This window comes from Lipophrys pholis (assembly GCF_963383615.2).
Source record: "Lipophrys pholis genome assembly, chromosome: 1".
Taxonomy (NCBI): Eukaryota; Metazoa; Chordata; class Actinopteri; order Blenniiformes; family Blenniidae; genus Lipophrys; species Lipophrys pholis.
The window spans coordinates 30,303,107-30,323,919 of record NC_137635.1 but is presented as its reverse complement, the minus strand read 5'-3'; the positions used below and the strand labels follow the sequence as shown (position 1 = coordinate 30,323,919).

Below are 20,813 nucleotides of genomic sequence, written 5' to 3'. Positions count from 1 at the left end.
CAAATAAAAGGCTCTTTTCATGCTCCGTGTCTTCTTTTGTTTTTGGTATATTCGTGTGGCAGTTACAGCGCCCCCTAAAGGCCAAGCATATGTACTACATCGCCACTGGCCAGTCTTCTGACCTTCTGATCACACAACAAGAAATCTGAGTAATTTAAATGACTGTTTTTTGTTGTGCCTTTTTATACGGACATGAAAAATCTTTCTTCCAAATCTGCTTCGATACATGATGTGCTCTTAAACTCCCGTTTCACCAATGAAGCCTGGAACATTTAAGTGTTGTTTTATTTACTGGGCAGGTCACTCACCTCTGCCGTGTGACTCTTGATCTACAGTCTACTGCTCCTGGCGTCGAGTTCTTGTATTCATTTTCACGTTTTGTCCAAAAGCGGTGAATGAAAGTGAGACATGTCAACATACTGAAGATGAGTGAAGCTGCATTATTGTCAGACATTGACAAAATGTGAGATTTTCTACCGAAACATCCACATTTTGTATTTCTTCAAAACTAATAGTAATCAAAATATATAATACATTAAAACGTTTCAATTATTGTGCGCTAGTGTGTCTTATTCACATATAAGAGAAAACATTAAGTTAATTTTGAAATTATTAAAATCATACTTTTTACAAACGTTCAGCAAAATAAAAATAAAAATTCAACTTTTGCAGATTTGATTAAATGAAAACAATTCTTTTTCAGTCACTTTTTTACATCCTACAATATTTGTGCTTTTTAATTGTCTTATAAGGTTTTATAAGGAATAAAGTGACACCTGATGTAGTTTTAATCAATTTTAACCTCAAACTTCGCTAAACTTTTTAGATTCATGTCCACATTAAACTGTATAGAACTTTGATATTTTATTTTGTAACAACCGTCTAAATTTCCTGCTGAATTCAACAAAGGAAAAATGACATATCACATAGAAAACCAGAAGAGGCGGAGTCAAGGGAGAACATACGTTTAATTAAAGGTCGAGTCCACCTGAAAGTCTACGGAGAGACAGAAAGACAAATCAGCTCAGATCTGAACCTTTTCAAAATCCGCCTCCCTAAAACCTGCCCAGCGTCCCAGGGCGGAATGTCGTGGACAAACCCCCCCTGCCCTCCCCCCCCCATCCTCACATTCACCAACACTTTCCTCTTTATTCGTTTTCAAATACATTTTGTAAATGCGACAATGAAAAGCACAATCACAGAAAATAGACGCGTCTTTCTGCTTCCGGGAGAAAAAGAAAGAAAAGGAGAAAAGGAACCAATCTGGCGTTTCCTCCCTCAGAACTGAGTTTTCCACAGAAAACGGCTCCCTGCTGGTCGGAGGTGACGAGGGGTCCTGATTGGTCAGCGGGCGCGAGCTGCTTCTCTGATTGGCTGATTGGCTCTACGACAAGCAGGACTGACGGCGGCGCGTTAAGGCTGTGCACCAGTGAAAGCTCGGCGACTTCACGTTCAGCTAACCCAGTGGGCGGGACCGAGGGGGGAGGGGCTCTACTTCCTGCCTGAACGCAGGTCAAAGGTGACACGAAGGAAAAAAAAACAACAAACAAACCCAAAAGCGTTAGAGCCACCGAGCCCCTCCCCCTCCCTGCTCCTTTTGAAGATCTTTGGATTTCAGACGATCAATCAGGAGAAAAGCCAAACACACGATGGTCGATGAGCAGTGACGACGTTTCACAACGTTTACAAGAAGGGGCATTTAGAAAGCTCCGTACGAGGCTGCGACCCTTATTATTTACACCCGTTACTCAAAAATAAAACTCTAATATGAAAACTCACTTCCCTCCATCGTCAAAGTGAAGATTTTAGTTTCACAGCTGCAATGAATTAATCAGTTTAACTGACGTAAAAGCAAAAATAAAGTGAACTATTAAAGGTTGAAATCAACCTGGCAAACCATCAATTTATCCATGGAGGAAGCAGCACGCGTTAGTTAGTGATTAAAGTGAGAAATAAACGCTGTGAGGGTTCGTTTGGTTCGGGAAAGAAAAGCAGAGCTGCTACTGATTCTTTAAAAAAAAACAAGCTGCTGTACAGGACAAGTGCTGAAGAAAAAGATGGCGGGAGACATTCAGGCTTTCAGAGCTGCTGCAAACTAGTAGAAAGAGATGCAGGGGAAGAAGCAAGCAGGGCTACAGCTTTTCATTCTCTTTTTTTTGTGTGTGTTTTCTTAAAGAAATAAAGAGGAAGAAGAGGCCAAAGAGGAAGAAAAACCCCGAAAAATATCCAAGCAGGAAGCTAATAGACAGACCTGTGCTCGCCTCGACGGGCGAGAAGCTAAAACTGCTACAAACAAATCACAAAATACACTCGGGGTGTTTTTTTTTTTTTTTTTTTTTCCCAGATAATATCTGTAAATCTCATGAAGCTAACAGTAATACTATCCCTAAGATTCACAGGGTTGCTGTTTTTTTTTCTTCTTTTTTTGTTCTTAGCCGCCCTTCCTTCCTTCCTTCCTTCCTTCCCTCACGCCGTCCTCCTGAAGGCGTCTCCGGGCCTCCAGGCTCCTCCCACAAAAAGGCGGGGCTTCGCCAATCGGCTCCAACAACCCGGCGAAGAGACAAGCCTGTTTAAAGTCCAACTATGGCAATATATCGTCACGTATATATTTAATAGCTGAAGCCCAAACTGAGATCAGAAAGTCCAGTCTGCTGCTTTGCCCCCCTTGCTTCACCTCGCTCCCCCCTCCGAACCTCCATCGCCACATCGTCCTCGCTCTCTCACGGCGACCTGGGCTGCGGTCCGCGGCGGCAGAGACGCTAAAAACCGGCGCTCCGTTCCATCGGGACCGAGCGGGCGCCTCGAAGGCTGGAGCTCTTCTTTTTTTAACTTGAGATTAGATTTCCAGAACAAGAAGGAGTTCTCGGGATGAGAGAGGAGGCGTAGTGATGCGGCGTCGGTCCTAAAGCAGGCGGCGGCGGGGGGAGGGGTCACTGAGGTGGTGAGGGGGGCGGGGTTGTGTTCCTCAATGTTCAGGTGTCCGCGGGTTGAAGGAAACCCGGCGGCACCGTGGCGCCAGGCGCCGCGGATGAAGAGATCCCACGTCCTCCGACTCCAGGAGGGGCGTCACCGCTCCTCGACGGCGAGGGGGTGGGGGTTGTGATTCAGCCTCGCCGGGGGGTCACGTCGCCTCCCCAGCCTCCACCGTCTTCTTGCCGGTTTAAGATTCCCATTTTAGTCGGAGCTCCTCTTCGTCAAACTTCTGGTTGTTGTGGTTCCCCCTCCGGTTTCTCCTGGTGGTGGTGTGTTGACGTCCAGACACAAAGCGCCGCTTCAGGCTGCGTTCAGTGAGGCGGGTTCATGGCGCCGTGACCTCGCTGCTGCTTCTGCTTCTGCTGCAGCAGCAGCTGCTCCAGCGCCGACGGGCCCGGCTGCATCATGGAGCTCGACCAGATCGACTGCAGGGCCAAGAGACACGGCACATCAGTCTGGAACCACCTCAGATTATCATGAAAACACCCTCAGATCATCATCAAAACATCCTCAGATTATCATGAAAACACCCTCAGATTATCATGAAAACACCCCCAAATTATCATCAAAGCACCCTCAGATTATAATCAAAACACCCTCAGATTAACTCGTTGTGTCGTGTCGTTAGCGACCTTGAGGCTGTCAAGCAGCACGGTGGAGGACTCCTCCATCGGAGACTCCTGATTGGTCCAGGAGTTGCCGGTGTTTCCCGGCTGGTGCCAGCTGGAGTCGGAGGCTGCGGATGAGGGAGCAGCAGGCAGGTAATCCAGACCGAACCCGCCGACGCCCCCTACAGGACGACAGACAGACAGTGTGAGGACTGCTGCAGGGAGACTGGGGCGGAACCATCTGGATTAACACACGTGAACTCTGGGACTCACCGCTCTTGTCGGCCTTCCAGCGGTCCACCACGCGGCGGTCGCGACTGTCCGGCGTGCCGATGGGCCCGAAGTTGGAGAAGGGCATGGCGCCGTGGTTGTGTGTCGGCGGGGAGGACGGCAGGCTGCTGGGGTTGGAGGAGTGGGGGGACTGGCTGGCTGGGGTGGAGTGGTCTGCCAATCAGAGCGCAGCTCACGTTAGACGCTTCGTTTCGGTGTGTGTGTGTGTGTGTGTGTGTGTGTGTGTGTGTGTGTGTGTGTGTGTGTGTGTGTGTGTGTGTATGTGTGTCGTACCCGAACTGGCAGGGAGAGACGGCGACCACGGAGTCCCCTGGAACAGGGAGTACAGCGACGTCTCCTGGTGCACCATGGGAGAGTCGGGCTTGGAGCTCGGGGGAAGGTTTTTGCCGTAGGCCTGGCTGAAGATGCTGTTGTATTCCTGAACACACAGACACACATTCTTCTCCGTCACTGATCTGGAAATCTGGAGAACTGGAAAACTGGAGAACTGGAGAACTGGAGAACTGGAGAACTGGAGAACTGGAGAACCCATTTCAACCCCGAGACCTGGTGAGCAGGTCAAACTGGATTCACACTAATTAAGTTTCAAGTGAAAACACAAGCGTTTCGTTAGGTTTTGGATTCTGTTACCACGATAACGGGGCTCGGAGCCACTGAAAACACAACTTTTAAAAAAACTCTGACGACGACTTCGCCGTGTCAACGAGCGGAAACGCAACTTTCTGGGAACGCTCGGCGCTGCTACTGCTCAGCGCACCGCGGCCCGAGAAGCTACTTGTTCTGCACCTGCTCAGTAGAGCCGGACAATAGGAACAGTGTCTCGACTCCCAGTCCAGATTCTCCTGGAACTTTTATTTTGACAGTCACCGTAATAACAATCCAACTTCATCGTCTGTCCACTAGAATGTCCGTGTTCTCCCATTGTTGATATTTATAGCATGGTGTTCTCTGAACACGTGTGTGTGGTTTGATTACAGGGACAATCAACAGCACCCACTAGTGGCCCAACTTTCAAACTATCATTTTCAGTGTTTCCGCAGTTTCTGTGTCAACGGACATTGTTTTAAAAACATTCCTATATAAACACAAAACCTTTCTGAAACGCAAACAATGTGTTTTCACCTGAAGCGTGGAAAAGGGCGGAGGAGCCGTCATGGCCGATTAAAGCCTGTTGTGCTACTCGACGTCTCTGAAGTCGACATGCAGACAACGAGAGCAATCGGATTCCTGACGTCCGCCAAAGGTTCATGTAGTTTTGACGTAATCCTTAAAATATACGGCGATGATTTTATAAGATAATCGACAGTGGTTTATTCTAAGGAGCACCCCGATCACAAAACAGAAGCTGAATGTGATGTGGTCAAGTTTCCCGTGTGAACCCTGATTCTGACTCTGAATGTGTGTGTGTGTGTGTGTGTGTGTGTGTGTGTGTGTGTGTGTGTGTAGAGTTGCGGTGGAGGCTCGGACCTGCATGGGGAATCCAGGCATGGGCAGGAGAGAAGAGGACTGGCCGACGACCTCGGGGCCGCTCTCCATCCTGGTCTGGTTGGACAACTGCAGAGAAGGAGGAGAAGCGGCGTGAGCACAGATGTACACATCAGTGTGTCAAACACCACGAGCCTCCACCTCCCCCAGACGCTTCTCAACTCTACCAGAACATCGGGCTTCACTTCCATGGCCTACAATCGGCCACGGCATCAGTGGACGACAAAGTGACCACTATCATTTAGGGTTTTTTTAATGTCACAACTTTCTGTTCATTCCCCACCCAAAAATAATAAAACCTTGAAAAACAGACGACGGGAGACTAAACCGCCAGGAAACATGAAGGGGGGGGAGTTTTATGAATGGGAACCAAGCCGAGGCAGGTTTACTGAGGGTTTGAGTGAGAGCAGTTCAGACTATTCTCTCCGTTTATCTACGCAGCATCACATCCCTCCATCATGTATGAGGACATTGCGCATGCCGGCAAAGCCACAGACAGCCGGGCTCTCTGGAGGGCAAGCAGCTGGACCAAACCACAAAAACAGGCTTCAGGTTTATCTGGCGGGTGAAGTGGCGTGCAGAACGGCGGGTCGATGAGCAGAGTGTGGCGTCAGACAGGATGCAGGGAGGATGAGGATGAGGAAGAGGAAGACAGGGCTACATACATATATATTTGGTCCGGGAGCAGTGCTAAGAGGGCCGGCCAGGGCCTGGAAGAAATCAGGAGGCTTAGTAAAGACCAGCTCCTCCTCCTCCTCAAAATCTGCTAGAGTTTTTAACAGGTCAGGAGGTAGAAGAGGCGAGCTCTTGTTGTCCTGGTAGAAGAAGAGGAGGAAGAGAAGGAGAAAAGGACGGAAAACAAACAAACAAGAGAAACAGAAAAGAAGGCAAGCCAGTAAGACAGAAGTGGAAAATAGGAAGGCTGAAGCTCACACTGAACCAGTCCAACACTCGGATCAGAAGGGTCTCTGGATTTAAACATTTTAAAAGGTCATTTTATGTCAAACTTTCACTTTCTAATGGTTTTCTAACTGTAATAATCGTCCCCAAACCTGGAATGACGCCCCAGAAGTGAGGACAGTCTGTCCTCTCTCTCTCTGGCTTGTTTCAGTTTTTAAAAAGCGTGTTGCTCCAAACAGCCAATCAGAAATCAAACCCTACAGAGTGTCATCGGGGGTTTAGCCAATCCCAGTCAAGGTAGGCCCTCCCTTTGACTCCACCCACAATTAGGCAGCTCTGATCTGGCACATGGCACCACCAGAGGAAGTAGTTCCTCCTCTTCCCAAGATGGGCATGTGTGGGCGGAGCCAGTCCAGCTCACACAGACACAGCAGATTCTGAATGCAGCTCCTATGATCCAACATTCAAATGGAGGAAAATTAAGGAAAAGCTGGATTTGGGGCAATAAACTTTGAATACTACGTTTTTGGACCAACGAGACCAAGGGAAAGTGTTGAGAAGCTGGATAATATGATCCTTTAACTCAACAAAGTGCCAAAGTCGACTCATGAAACAGAAAACCAGGTCAGATTAATCAGATGATTTCATGTCTCACTCCAGTCGAGTGAAAAGCAGACGGCTCATTAACTGACCCGAGCGGTTTACCTCAGCAAGTCAACGAGTTTGTCAAATGAACAAGAACTCAATAAGTTTCCTGTTTCCCACGACGAGCATCGTCGGACATATCAGGATTTTTGAATTCCTAATATTGGAATCGTCCACAAAAATGCCACATTTTTCAGGCCCCACAAAAAATACCTGAGACAAAATGTCTGGGTGGACCATAGAAACCTCAAATGTCTCATAAACTTCTTCCTCACAGAAGCCCGTTAGTGACCGACAGCTCCTCAACCTGCTGGTTTGTGTGGTAAAGACTAGAAGGTGTTGCTCTGAAACACTCAGCACTTTGTTCTTGCTTTGACCTCGGAGGAATGATTTAGGTAAAAAGCCTCATCAGGAGGAGGAAAACACGACTGAGCAGGATTTTGTAAACTGGATCAGGACTCACAAAGCAACTGAAAGGGAAAAGCCAGAACCAGAAGCAGCCGGAACAGAACCGTCCCCGCCCTCCCTGAGGCTCACCTCAAACGGGGGACCGCGAGGCCCGACGGGAGCATCCTGGTCCGAACACAGAGCGCCTGGCGGCGGCCGCTTCATCCTGTCGGCCATCACCGGCGGGCCGTCCCCCAGCCTGTACGGGGGCTCCCAGTAGAAGTCGGACATCTTGACGTCGGGGTACTTCATCTTCTTGTCCACGTTGGAGAGGTGCTGCTGACCGGGCAGCTGGTGCTCGTACAGCTTGAGCGGGTCCTGAGCGGCCATGTAGAAGGCCGCCTGCTGCTGCGGCTGCTTCATGGACATCTGCATGGAGGGGATCTTCTGCAGGGCGGCCTGGGCCTGCGTCCACATCTGAGCCGGCTGCTCCTGCACCTGCATGTACTGCCGGGACCAAACACAAGGACAGGTGACTCACTGGCCAGGATGAAGACCTTTCAAAGCAGGTCTCCAGGTAGTGAGCGGTGAGGCGACGTGTTCTGACCTGCTGCAGTCCCGGGTGGTGAGGCGGGCTCTTCCCCATCCCCACCTGCTGCCCCGGTTTGGTGGGCGACTGCTGCTGCTGGCTCATGGCCTGAACCTGCAGCTGCACCGACTGCTGCAGGGCCTGCTGGGAGGGCGGCTGGACCTGGGCCTGCTGGGACTGGGAGGGACCCTGACCCGACGATCCCGGCCCCTGACCCGGCGCCGGGCCCGAGGGCCTCTGCTGGCTGTAGGGAATGTGGGACTGCTTCCCGGCCTGGACCTGCGTGCCTGCCTGGGTGTGGACGGCCGGCTGCAGGAAGGGCCCGGGCACGGACACTCCTGTGGAGAAGGTGAACCCTTGATTCACCTGGATCCCCGGGAACGCCACGGGGGGCGGGATCACGTAGGCTGAGGGAGGGAAACCTGCAGAGGAAACCACAGGGAACAGAGTTCACGCTGGCGGCACAAACTGCATTTAATTAAAAATGGTTCATTGTTCTCTCTGTGAGTAAAGATTCGGAAATGACTGAGCTGGATTATTTAAACTTTAAAGCTCGTTCAGGTGAATATTTCTTCTCTGCAGATCTGCTCTGGAATTGATTCCCTTAAGGCTGTTAAAATGCACCCCCCTGTGGTAGGAAACTGTCACCATGATGTCCTCCTGTAGCAGGAGTTTTGAATGAAAAGTGAGAACATACAGAGATGCTTTGTCCTGGACTGATACATCTAAAAATAAACCAAAATATTCACATTAATATCACTAAATGTGATAATAACATTTAGTGATATTTACAGGAGAAACATTCAATCTTCCATGATTACAGAGCACTGAGTGAGTGACGGTCCCCGGTTCAGGTTGAGCTTGTATGTTCTCCCTGAGCATGCCAGGCTGGTGCTCTGGCGCCCCGCGGTACCGGTGGTGACTCACCAGGTCTGCTGGGCAGAGGCGGGAACGCTCCGGGATGATGGATGGGGATGAACTGGGAGGAGCAGGTGGTTTGAGTCTGAGTGACCGGAGTCTTCTTCGTCTCAGAGACGGGAGTTTTACGCAGCTCCGTCTGTGCTTTCACCTGTACAGTAAATCCAAAATCAACAGGTCACATTAGTACCCTTGACTCCGCGGAGCCGTTTGTGATCCAGCTCGGTCTTTATCGTCAGCACCTGTTTGCCAACGTCTGTGGTCTTCTCCAGGCCGATCTTCTTGGGCTCGCTCTTCCTCTTGCCGTCCCTTTTCAGCTCTCCCTTCAGAGCAGTCCCGTTGCCTTTGGAGAAATCCCGGCGCTCCTTGCCGTTGTCCTTCTGGTGGTGGTTGCGTATGGGCTCGCGGCTCTGCTCTCTGGGTTTGATGTTCTCCTTGAAGGTGACGACGGGCCGCTCGTTCCCGTCGTGCCACGAGCTCTGCGTCTTCCCGGCAGAGAGCACCGACTTCAGGCCTGAGTTGCTGCCGTCGTTGGACGTCTGCTCGTCGTTGGACGACTCTTGCAGGACCGGCGCCTCCTTCTCCTGCGGCTCCTCGATGGCCTGCTCCGGAATGTCGGTGATGAAGACGAGGAGGCCGTCCTCGTTCACCCTGTACTGGATGAGCCTGAAAGAAAGGAGACAGACAAGATGTGTTGATGTCGGTCTGCTGGTGCTGAAACAATGTCAGCAGCGCGTCATAATGAAGACGATACAGTGAGAGGACGACACAGTGAGAGTGAGAGGACGATACAGTGAGAGTGAGAGGACGACACAATGAGAGAGTGAGGGGACGACACAGAGAGAGTGAGAGAACGACACAGAGACAGAACGACACAGAGAGAGTGAGAGGACGACACAGAGAGTGAGAGGACGACAGTGAGAGCACGACACAGAGAGAGTGAGAGGACGACAGTGAGAGCACGACACAGAGAGAGTGAGAGGATGACACAGTGAGAGTGAGAGGACGACACAGTGAGAGTGAGAAGACGACACAGTGAGAGTGAGAAGACGACACTCACCCTGGCTGGTTATCTGCCACCCACTTGCCCAGGCTGACAAGCCTCCGGTGCCGGGTGTGCACCGGGAGTCCGTCCCTCTCCACCAGAATGCCCTGATGACCTTTAGTGAAGTCCAGCCACCTGAAACAGAAACAGAACTTCAACACTGAGACAAAACTCACAATCCACATGATCCCAGAGCTGAACAGAGACGGGGAGTCGGTACCTGAGAGCAGGACGCAGAGCCAAGAACCCTTGAAGCTCAAACTCCTCCGGCAGAGGAATCACTGCAGAGAGAAGACATTTGGAAAGCATCAGTTCGATCTGCACTTCAAACAGCAGGGAAACTGGTTTCCTGAGTGGGGAGGTTCTTTTTGTTTCCTGTGATGACATGATTCATTCAGCAGCACAGAATAAACTGTTCTGATCAAACTTAATATCTCATTTTCCAAAGGTATGACTTTGCTCTACAAACCACTAGAGGGAGCTGTTACACCCGTCTGAAAATCACTGCTGGTGAATCTGCAGCGTCTTTTTACCACAACGCACTAAATAAGACAAAGCAACTGATCTACCATGATACAAGATACTGTGCTGTACTTTGATCAGCACATTTCAATGGAAGGTGCAGCTTTCAGCAGGTATAGTGTTGTTGTTCTTCAGTCGCCCCATCTGTGGATTTTTCATTGAAAGATATTTTCTGCGGTAGGATTAGAGCCTACCATCTTTATCACCTTTTCATTTCTCCCCACAGCTGTGATTTAATGACAGATGCGTTCCCTTTCTTTTTTTTTGCAGTCACAAGAGTTATGTTTGACAATTTCCTCTCAAGCTCCACGTCCTCACATTTCCAGTTTCTCAGCTGTCCATTCAACGTTTTATTTTGAAGCACAAGCGGTAAAACCTGTATTGAAATACCCCGGTCCATCTTATCAATCAGGTTAATATTCTTAGGGCGCGTTCACATTCCCCTCTTCTTTTCAGGGACTTTCTGGGAAAGTTTGTTTCGTTTGGAGGAAATGTGAATGCACCCCGAACTCGGTTCCGGATTTTTCAAGCGGAATCTGGTCCACTTCAAAACACCGGTTTTAGTCCTCTTTGAAACAGACTTTCGAGCGGGCAGGGTGAGGGTTTAGAGGACGTGACGTGGAGCGCAATGCATTTTGGATGCGTGAGTCTGAAAAAGATGTGGGAAAAAAAGCTGGAGTCCTGGAACATTTGTTTTCTCCTGGAAAATGGCTCGTGTACAGACGTGGTGCGGCGAGGAAGTGGTTCCTTTACAAGCGATCTTTCTAGCTAATGAGGTGAAAGGACGGGGGAAGACGTGACGTGCACATTGCATTCTGGGTAGTAAAGAAACAGCTAACCCCGCCAATCAGAAGTAGTAGACGCAGAAAAACTTAAATATTTCTCGAGCGGAAAAAGACAGTTATTGATATCTGGGCTGAAGACTAATATATATATATATATATATATATATATATATATATATATATATATATATATATAAATCGGTTGTTTGTGGCTAACCATTAGCCATGAGCTAACTAGCCTAGCCACCAAGGGCTAAAGCGGCGGGACTTCCGGTTTCGGTCCGGACCAATCAATGAGCCGTGTTTCTTCTTTACTTCCTCTCTGGTCAGTGTTTGTTTCAGGTGACAGCGCCCCCAAACCAGAAGCTGTTGTAATTACGTGATATTTCCCAGGTGGTTTGGTCCGCTCTCTAAAGTGAATGTGAACGCCACCCGAACCAAATGAAGGGGTGAAAATCTTCAGCTCCCCTCCCTCCCTAAAGAAACGAGTCCCGGACTATCTGATGTGAAAGGCCCCTCAGATACAAAGACAGCTGGTGAAAGCCCATCCTGCGATCAGAACAAAACACTGCTGAGAGTCCAGGTGTGTGCGGCGTACCGGACGAGGACGACACGTCGTCTTCTTTGTGCTGGAAGCTGTTGAGAATGGACACCAGCCAGGGCCAAACACTGAGACGAGAGGAGGACAGAGTCAGAGGGACAGCGGAGACTTTGCTGAACAGACGGGGAGGAAGTAATCTGTCACTTACTGCTGCCTCTTGTTCACAGCGGCCTCGTGGAAGACGCTGGGTCTCAGTTTGAGCCAGTCCAGAGAGACCTTGATGGCCGGCAGGGGACACTCGCCCATGATCTCCTCCCCGCAGTTCTTGTTGAGCAGGACACGGCTGCACATCACGCCCAGAAACGACACTGCAGAAACAGAGGAGTCACATCAGACTTCACCCACAGTCTGGTGACGGCAGCACCAACAGATACCCGAGTGTGTGTGTGTGTGTGTGTGTGTGTGTGTGTGTGTGTGTGTGTGTGTGTTTCTTACTGAAGAGGCCGAGCAGCTGGAACCAGCTGATCTGCTGCTCGTTGCTGTAGCTCTGCACGCTGCTGTCGGTCGTCAGGTCTCTGAGGTGGTGCAGCTCAAACAGGTTGATGACGGTGATGTGGACCAGCTGCTGAGAGCTGAAGGCTTTCTGTAGGATCAGCCTCTGCGCACGCACAAACACACACACACACACAGACGTCAACACAAACAGGCAGAACGTCAGCGTGCTCAGCTCTGGAATCTCTCTGCCTGACTCTACCTGAAACTGTTCCTCCAGCTTCTCCCTCAGAGCGTCCAGCTTGTCCACACTCTTGCTCAGGTACACGTGACCGTGGAACTTGATGAAAGCTCTGATGAAATCCGACACGCTCCACTTGGTTTTCACCTCATCGCGACTGCACAACAGCAAGGAACACAGACTTTTATACGGACTGAAGTACAGAGTTTGTCACCAACTAGAAGCTTTCATGATAGTTTCAATCAGACACGACGGTGGCCCTCAGCACTTTACTGAGCAAGCAATCCAACGTGTCACACATTCAAAACATGTCTGAGTCTACGTGAAAAGAACTTCAGTCATGAGAGGGTTAACAACACACTGGCCCCTCACCTCTCCAGAGCCTTGGACAGAGCCTTCTGCAGGTTGGTGGACGCTGCTGGGAAAGGAAACTTGACCGCGATGCTGCGGCAGTAGTAGAAGATGGTGGTGAGGTGGTCTCCTTTGGACGATGCCAGGATGGCCAGCTGGTTGTACGGCTGACCTGCAGGGAGAAGAGGAGCGTACAACATGTTCAACAAGGCTGCTGTGCTCACAGAGGGACAGAAGGAAGTGAAGGGCTTTAAATCCATAAACTCAACATCAGACATTAAAACACACGTCCTGGTTTTAAATGATACGTCTGTTAAATCCTCCACTTTCTCACTTCTTTATTGGTCAGTCTTCCAGGTTTGATTTTTTCTTTAACTTTTGTTATGACAAGAAAATATTGATTAAATAAAGAGTTTGGTCTGTGTAGAAGTCATGAAGCCAGTATTGAAGAGCACACAGCTGTACGCAGTCCTCCTCGCTGCATCTACAACAACATCTTAAAAACATTTCAGTGGGAAGTTGCAGATCTGATCTGCTTTCTTTGAAACTGAAGGTATTAAAAGAGAACGTGGCGCCAATTCAAGCAGGGAATCAATTCGTTCAATCAAATCTTTTGTTTCATCCACAATGAATTAAGAGTCACAAATGGCTGTATTGATTTATTTTGTTTGTTTAATTAACTGGAATACAACCAGGAGAGATTTAAAGGGTGAACTGAATCCTGCCTGATGAGCTGCTCTGCTGCTCTCAAGCAGCCTTAAAGTGCCAATACCTGATAGGGGTATCAGTGCTTCTTTAAAGTGAAACTCTAAAAGAGAGAAGGCGTGAGACTCACCGTTGGATGGGACCAGCTGAGCTGCGTGTCGGTAGTACGACTCGGCCTGGCTGGTCTGGTTTCGATAACGTGCTGAAACACAGAATGAATGTCATGAGTATCAACTGCTTCTCTTTAACAAGTGGACGTCATCGAGTCTGAACTGAGGAGCAGTTTTGGACTTTTGAATGAATATGCCTTGACAGGTTCTTTGCACTTCGGCTTGGATTATTTTTTGCATTTCAAATAGACATACAGTAAAACGTATGACATTATCTCGGTTAAAATGCTCAAAGAAAAACATAAATGGAGGAACAAGGCACCACAGAACCAAATTCAACTGGTACACCACACGAAAGAAAGAAAAGTTTTATACTGAGAAAAAGACTAAATCCTACAGAGTTAAATTGAAGTTGTTTGACGAGTAAAGTTACATATTGTGTTGACGTTTTTAAAACGTACAATATGAAGCATTTAAGTTGTGCACGTTAGAGTTTTTAATAAAGGCCATCATTTCTCTGGCTTTGCCTTTTAGTTCAAAGTGAAGCTGAGCTGCAGCCGGTTGGATTAAGAGGGAAGAAGGAGGCTTTTCCTCACCGATGTCTCCCAGATGGACGAGGCAGTGCTGGCAGATGTAGGAGCAGGAGCTGGGCTGCGGGGTGACGATGGCGCTGCTGCTGCTCTGCTTATTGCTGATGATGCCGAGCTGAGACGACTTGACGCGACAGTGCAGGTCCACGTTGAAGACGGTGCACAGCTCCTGCAGCAACTGAAACAGAGCGGAGGGCGTGACGACAGCGTCCTCCGACACCAGGCGCTACGACTCCTACACCTGAAACAAACTCTGCCCCACTAGGATGAATGAACTCTGTGAGGCAGGTGAGGTGATCGACATGATCTTCACCTCCGCAGCCAGAGAAGACGGAATAAACCGTATAATCTGTATGACTCTTTATCAGCAGAAGGTTTAGACTTCCTGTATGGAACAGCTGAGCTCTGAGAGAGTCACCATCTGATCCCTGTTCAACTCAAATCTTTACAATTCTCCATTTATCTGCTTCTAACACATTAAGATGTTCACTTGATAAGTAGCACGATAAAGCCATAATCATTGACCAATATCAAACATCTAAATCAGTGTCAAGAGTTGTTACTATAGTTGTCTGGATTTGCCTGGAATATAACTTCCTATCACATGATGTATTGAACTGAAGGAGTGTTGCACTTTCCTCTAAGCTGCTTGCGACAGTCCAAACAGGTGAGGATCAGCTGAACTGCTGTTTCTAAATACACACCACATTTTAAATAGACATTCTAAACACCGGGAATATGTAAATGTGTGCAAATCAAATCTCCCATTTCACAGGGTGTTTAAGTATTGGGTGGAGTAGAACTCATCCTGTGAACACAAACCAGCGGCAAACACTTCCCCTCACTCAGACTAAACAATCCCTTCATTAGGTCTGAAGGGAGGGCCGTGGCGGAAGCAGACCTGGGTGTAGAAGCCGCTGGCTGCCTCCAGGAAGAGCGACAGGTTGGCCTGGACCTCGCTGCGGTTGGGGTTGGCCCGGTTCTTGGCTTGGCTCTGCAGGGTGGTGATCTGGTTCTTAAACGCGTGATTCCACCTGTGCGGGGACAGAGAACGCCGTCAGTGCCGAGGCTTCAGAACGCTCAGAGGAAACAGGTTGCTGGAGGAAGAAGATGAAGAGTGTGTTGATTAATCTTTTATCACTTTAAATCTGGGCTGAAGTCCAGCGAAGCTCTCAGGCCTGTCACAGTTCTACATAACTCCACGCTGAGCAGCTCGGCCGCTGTTTATCTGCGAGAGCTCCACTTGTGATATGGAAGAACGTGTGATACCACCGACAGCCTTTACAATCACACAAAGTAAAGCCCGAGCTGCTGCTGTTTACACTCATTCTCATTATGGACACTTGGAACTTCCGCTCTGTTTTGCCTCCAGCATGACTTTACCACACACTTCTCTGAAATAAAAACCACCTGTTAAACTGTTCTTGTGCGGTCTGCTGCGACTGAGGACGACGTGATACATGGAGTCGTAAACAAGCTCGCTCTATCACTGTGCAGGTCTCCGCGCTCCGTGAAGCAGTTAGCCACTAACATTGATCGCCATCCTAGACAGCTGCAGGGAGTCCGCTGGAGAAAGTCCTCCGGAAGTTGTAGTGAGGGAACATTTGATGCAATATAACTTTCCCTGAAACGTTTGTGAGATAAAAAGCTGCTGTTAGGCTGCTATGAATAATATGCTCAATAAAACAAACAAAAAAAGCGACCGAGGAGAAAGTTCTTTCAGATTCAATCAGTACTGTTCTCTTTAACAGTCTTGACTTAACATGGTCGACGTGAACCTCAGCCTCTCACTGGTTTTTACAGTAGCTGCATGGGGCATTTCTATAACCGTTGTTTGTCAGCTCATGATAAGTAAAAGCATTTGTGGTCCACAGATGGGAAAGAGGGCCTGGAAATTATGTCTGTGATACAAAACACACAGAAACCAAAAGTGGGTGCGCAGAGTAAACATTGGCCTTCAAACCTGAAAATGCTTCCTGAGGGTGACAGTTTTCCTCTCTGTAGTGTTGCTCTGATTCGCGAATCACTACTGACGGCATTTCTAAGAGAATCAACGTTTTCACTTTGGTACATTTCAGATTGAAACCCAACGAAAAATAAAAGTACAGAACAGTTTGGAAGATTTTGTCAAACTGAAAACTGTTCCAAAAAAAATAAAAAAAATAAATGTAGTTTGGCATTTGAAAAGCTTGAGAATTAAACTGAGAAAACTTGGATGAATAATTTATTTAAATAAAGTACCAAACTCGTTAATCCATCAGTCCCTCGACTGAGTGGGAAAATTCAATCAGGCTGAAAGTTCTGACACATTCTGACACAAAACGCTATGAAATGTTCAGCTCAACATTACTATTCCATCATGCTAAAGATACACACATCTCTTTGTATAACCAGCGATACGGCCTCTGATTGGCCCTAAATGTGTTCTGCTGAGGAAATCAGCCACAGACAAACGTAAAGAAGAACAAGGGGTCCTGGAACAGAAAGAGCCCTGATCAACATATTAATGAGACGAAATGATCCGAGAACTCATTTATACCACGTTTCACATGAAGAAAAGAATTTTTGCCTTCGTGAAAAAGATGTCTGTTTCCATGGTAACGGCAGAGAGTCTGAGCGTCAAAAAGTTCCACCTTGGGAGCCGTTCTCAGAAAGTACTGTTGTCGTGGAAACGGACACCCAAAACACAATGACAAGTTTTAAGTTTTTTTCACTGCCTGAAGCAGATTACTTCCACAGAAGGTCTGTGCCTCGTTTAGAAACCTCAGAGCACGTTAGTTCAAGAACTCTGGGTTACAATAAACGCCGACATCTTTCCTGCTCATTCATGGAAAGACTGTAGGTGACGACGGTGTTTGTGTGGAGCAGCTTACAGGTCCTGTTCCACCTTCTTGTCCAGAGCGTACTCCAAGTCCGTCACCAGCATCTTCTGGTACAGGTCCTGCAGGGCCTGTCGGGACGTCCACACCTCCGCCGCCCCCAGCTTGGAGTCTAAACACACACGCTCGAAAAAGTCACACCAATTTCTCAGATCAGACAGTTCATGAACCTCCAGCTTTGTCTTTTGGGAGCACAAGAACATTGTGACCAGTCCATTAACGTTCATGAACTAAGAGAAGATCCAGCTCACATCTCAATGTGACAGACTCCAGCGCAACAACGGTGCAAACAACAACTTCATGAATCAACAGAATGGAAAAGTGATCTCCAGAAAAAAGAGCTGTTGTGATAAAACTGGCTGGATGTAGGTTTAAACAAATAGGAGGTTAAAATGTTGAGTTAGTGTAAGTTAGTATTAGATTAGGTAACTATCAGTGATGCGGGTGTCTGCTGAACACAGACTAATGCTAAAGTATTTTAACATTTTCACCCTGTTTGTGAGACGGGAATCAGGACTGAAACAAAAGACACTGCTGGGAGCGTCTGAGTGTTCAGCTCAGTTTCAAACGATGTGTCAGACAGTCCGGAGGACAAAAAGCATGAAACATGAAGGTAGTAAAAAAAAAAAAAAAAATAGCGAGTGAAGCTACAGCAGAGCGACTGGCAACAATCCAGCCGTCATGAGGACACGTCCAACCAGACGGTAAAAATAGGTGATGAGAGCCGAACGTCTGCCACACAGTGCCGTCTGAGGAAAAACCAGCTCACTGACACCAGGAATATTCCTTCAGCAGGTAACAAGCTTCAGGCTTCAGCATAACGGTAAGAAAACTTTTATAACAGAGCCAACTAACACAAAACTGTTCAGACCTACTGAGCAAATGAAAAGTGTTCTATTCAGAGAGCAAGTCATGTTTCACTGGTAGTGAGAAAACAGTGGTCGGAGCGTCTATGAGGAGTTTGCATGAGTCTGTATGCTGCCAGTCCAGGGTTTATCCTGCTTCCCACCCAGCATCAGCAGGAATCCCAAAATGAATGAAAAACAATGCGCTCATGAATGGATGAATGTTCAGCTTCCTTCACACATGCAGCACGTTTTGGAGTGTGATTCCAAAAAGATCTCCTCGTGTTTACGTTGGCAAAGCCTGTATTGCATTTCCTGACAGTGAAGCAACACTTCAGACACACAGTCAGGCTCCACAGTCAACACGTGAAAACCAAATGTACCCAGAGATAATGATCAAACACAGAAACAGAGAGGGGACGGATAACAGACACAGACAATGGAACAGACAGACGGGTGATGGAGCAGAGCTACAGACACAGGTGTTGGAAAGGACAGCTGCAGACACATATGATGGAGCAGATCAACAGACACAGGTGATGGAGCAGAGCTAGACACAGGTGATGGAGCAGAGCTAGACACAGGTGATGGAGCAGAGCTACAGACACAGGTGATGGAGCAGAGCTACAGACACAGGTGATGGAAAGCAGACCTACCTGTCATGTCAGCCTTCAGGGCCTCTGCCTGTCTGCTCGGATGTAAACAGAGAAGAGGAGGTTAGACAGCAGCACCGCCACACACACACACACACACACACACACACAGCCGCTGATAACTCATCGACACTGACACAGAGGCGGAGGAGAGAGAGAACTGGAGAACACGAGTCAGCTCGGATCGAACGTCGACATGATCAGGAACAGGCTACTTCCTGAATCCAAAGGATAACTAGCCAAACAATACACCTCCGTAGCGTGCCTCCGTTCACCACTGACAGCCCAGTGACAATGTAAACCCCCACACTCAATGCTAAGCCCTCACACACGCGGTTAAATAGAAATAAAAGAGGGTTGTTTAGTTTGAATCGGTTAAAAACGCATGGATGAAACGTTACAGGAGCAGCTAGCCGATGCTAACGTGACACACGGCTAATGCTAACTTGCAATAACAGACACAGAGAGGCGCGCGGACATCCATTAAACAGCAGAATTCACGAGATAAACACCGTACATACACGAACCCGGTCTGAGTAACGCCGCTGATCCCTCTGCTGCGGGTTAAAGCGGCGGGAGGACGCGGCGGGCGGTTTGTTGATATCTGAAGCTAGGCTAGCGATGCTAACTAAGGGGGTGGTCCCGGAGCGGCTAGCTCCGGAGCTAACACCCGAACCAGGCAGTCCCCCGGCCGAATCCACACGCTGGGCTCTCTGGGCAAACCGGTGCCTCCGCCAGGGAGGACCGGCCACAATGAGCCCATCTTACCGGAGGTACTGGGCGCAGAGGTTCATCCTGCCGGCTCGCCAGTCCTTCAGACAACGACTGGTCCGACGGCTGACACTCCTCCCGGCGCCATATTGTTCCTGTCTGACCCGCACAGGGCCGCGCGAGGAGGGAGGAGGGAGGGTGTGTGTGTGTGTGTGTGTGTGTGTGTGTGTGTGTGTGTGTGTGTGTGTGTGTGTGTGTGTGTGTGTGTAAAAAATAAATGTTATGTTTTTTATTATTATTATCATTTTATTTTATTACTATTTTATTCATTTGACTTACTTTCTCATAATTTTGACTTATTTCTCAAATTATGACTTAATATCTCCTAATTATGGCTTACTGTCTCATCATTTCTGACTTATTGTCTCATAATTTCGACTTATTATCTCATAATTTTGACTTACTATCTCATATTTTGGACTTACTATCATAATTCTGACTTATCTCATAATTATGACGTACTGTCTCGTGATTTCGACTGACTATCTCATCATTTAGACTTATTATCTCATAATTATGACTTACTATATCATCATTTTCATTTGTTATCTCATAATTTTGACTTACTGTCATATGATTTTGACTTACCATGGGAATTTCTTTTATTTACTCAGGTGTAAGTGGCAGAAATGTGCTTTCCCCTGATGAAGCCAGTTGGCCTGGGTGTAGATTTTTATTGAGATAGATTAAACGTGCCTGAAATATTCAAAATATGATATCATTTTCACATGTCAAATTCAAAAAGCCATATAACTAACTAACTAACTAACTAACTAAGAAGACTAACTAAGAAGTCTTTTACCTACTGTACGGTTCATCCAAATCTCCAAGAGAAGAGAGCGAAGCACCTCAACACCGTATCACACTTTACTTCTGTCCTGCAAGGTGAAGCCAGACGCTTTGCTTTAGGAAAGAGAGGCTCTATTAAACAGTTGTAATTCATCAACCATCCCAGCTGTAGATGAACGGATGTTGAAGTCATCACAATATCCGCTTCTCCTTTCATACTCACTCATCTTATTGACCTGTTAATCAACTTACTTATCAAACACTCCCCCTATGTCTCAAGTTTTTAGAATTAGTTTCTTAAAAAAAAAAAAAAAAAAGCTCTTTTGTTGACATGTAACATGTTGAGCCGCTCTTGCCTCTTTAGGATGTGTTTCTCTGTGTATTACTACACTGTTTTGCCATGCAAGGTGCTCGACCTGCGCTGGGAAAGAGGCTCAGGCTTCAGTGGACATGGTGGAAACGCAAGGGTTTTAACCAATCTTCATTATTCCTCATCACATGAAGTAAATTCGAGAATTGAAACTGCTGTGTGATTGAGTAGGAAGGTGGATTGTTATGTGTTATGTAATGTGCTGTCCAATCTCATGCGTTTCCATCATCACTTTGGAATGAAACTCAACCTGACAGACTCCGCCTTGCTCCACCTGATATATGCCAGGAAATGTGTTTGTGTTTGTGTACGGGGAAACCGACACAAA

General features: G+C 47.8%; 1 protein-coding gene across 4 annotated transcripts; it reads right to left on the bottom strand.

The window, feature by feature from the left end:
- Nucleotides 1–2,312: 2,312 nt before the first annotated feature.
- smg7 (SMG7 nonsense mediated mRNA decay factor) lies at nucleotides 2,313–19,427 on the bottom strand. 4 transcript variants are annotated; one of them, XM_080463363.1, is made up of 23 exons: nucleotides 19,324–19,424; nucleotides 18,559–18,590; nucleotides 17,052–17,169; nucleotides 15,080–15,212; nucleotides 14,185–14,356; nucleotides 13,609–13,680; nucleotides 12,795–12,945; nucleotides 12,444–12,579; nucleotides 12,185–12,347; nucleotides 11,898–12,057; nucleotides 11,747–11,817; nucleotides 10,062–10,122; nucleotides 9,857–9,976; nucleotides 9,039–9,462; nucleotides 8,806–8,947; nucleotides 7,897–8,300; nucleotides 7,440–7,796; nucleotides 6,023–6,172; nucleotides 5,340–5,426; nucleotides 4,146–4,290; nucleotides 3,855–4,025; nucleotides 3,606–3,763; nucleotides 2,313–3,398 (listed from the first exon to the last, which is right to left on the bottom strand). In XM_080463363.1, the coding sequence occupies exons 1-23, from the start codon at nucleotides 19,347–19,349 to the stop codon at nucleotides 3,285–3,287; spliced, it is 3,567 nt and encodes a 1,188-aa protein (XP_080319489.1). In that variant the 5' UTR covers nucleotides 19,350–19,424; the 3' UTR covers nucleotides 2,313–3,284. The 4 variants fall into 4 exon arrangements, with proteins under 4 accessions (XP_080319489.1, XP_080319491.1, XP_080319490.1 ...); XM_080463365.1 differs by lacking the exon at nucleotides 6,023–6,172; XM_080463364.1 differs by lacking the exon at nucleotides 6,023–6,172 and having other exon boundaries at nucleotides 18,559–18,593; nucleotides 19,324–19,398.
- Nucleotides 19,428–20,813: the final 1,386 nt, after the last annotated feature.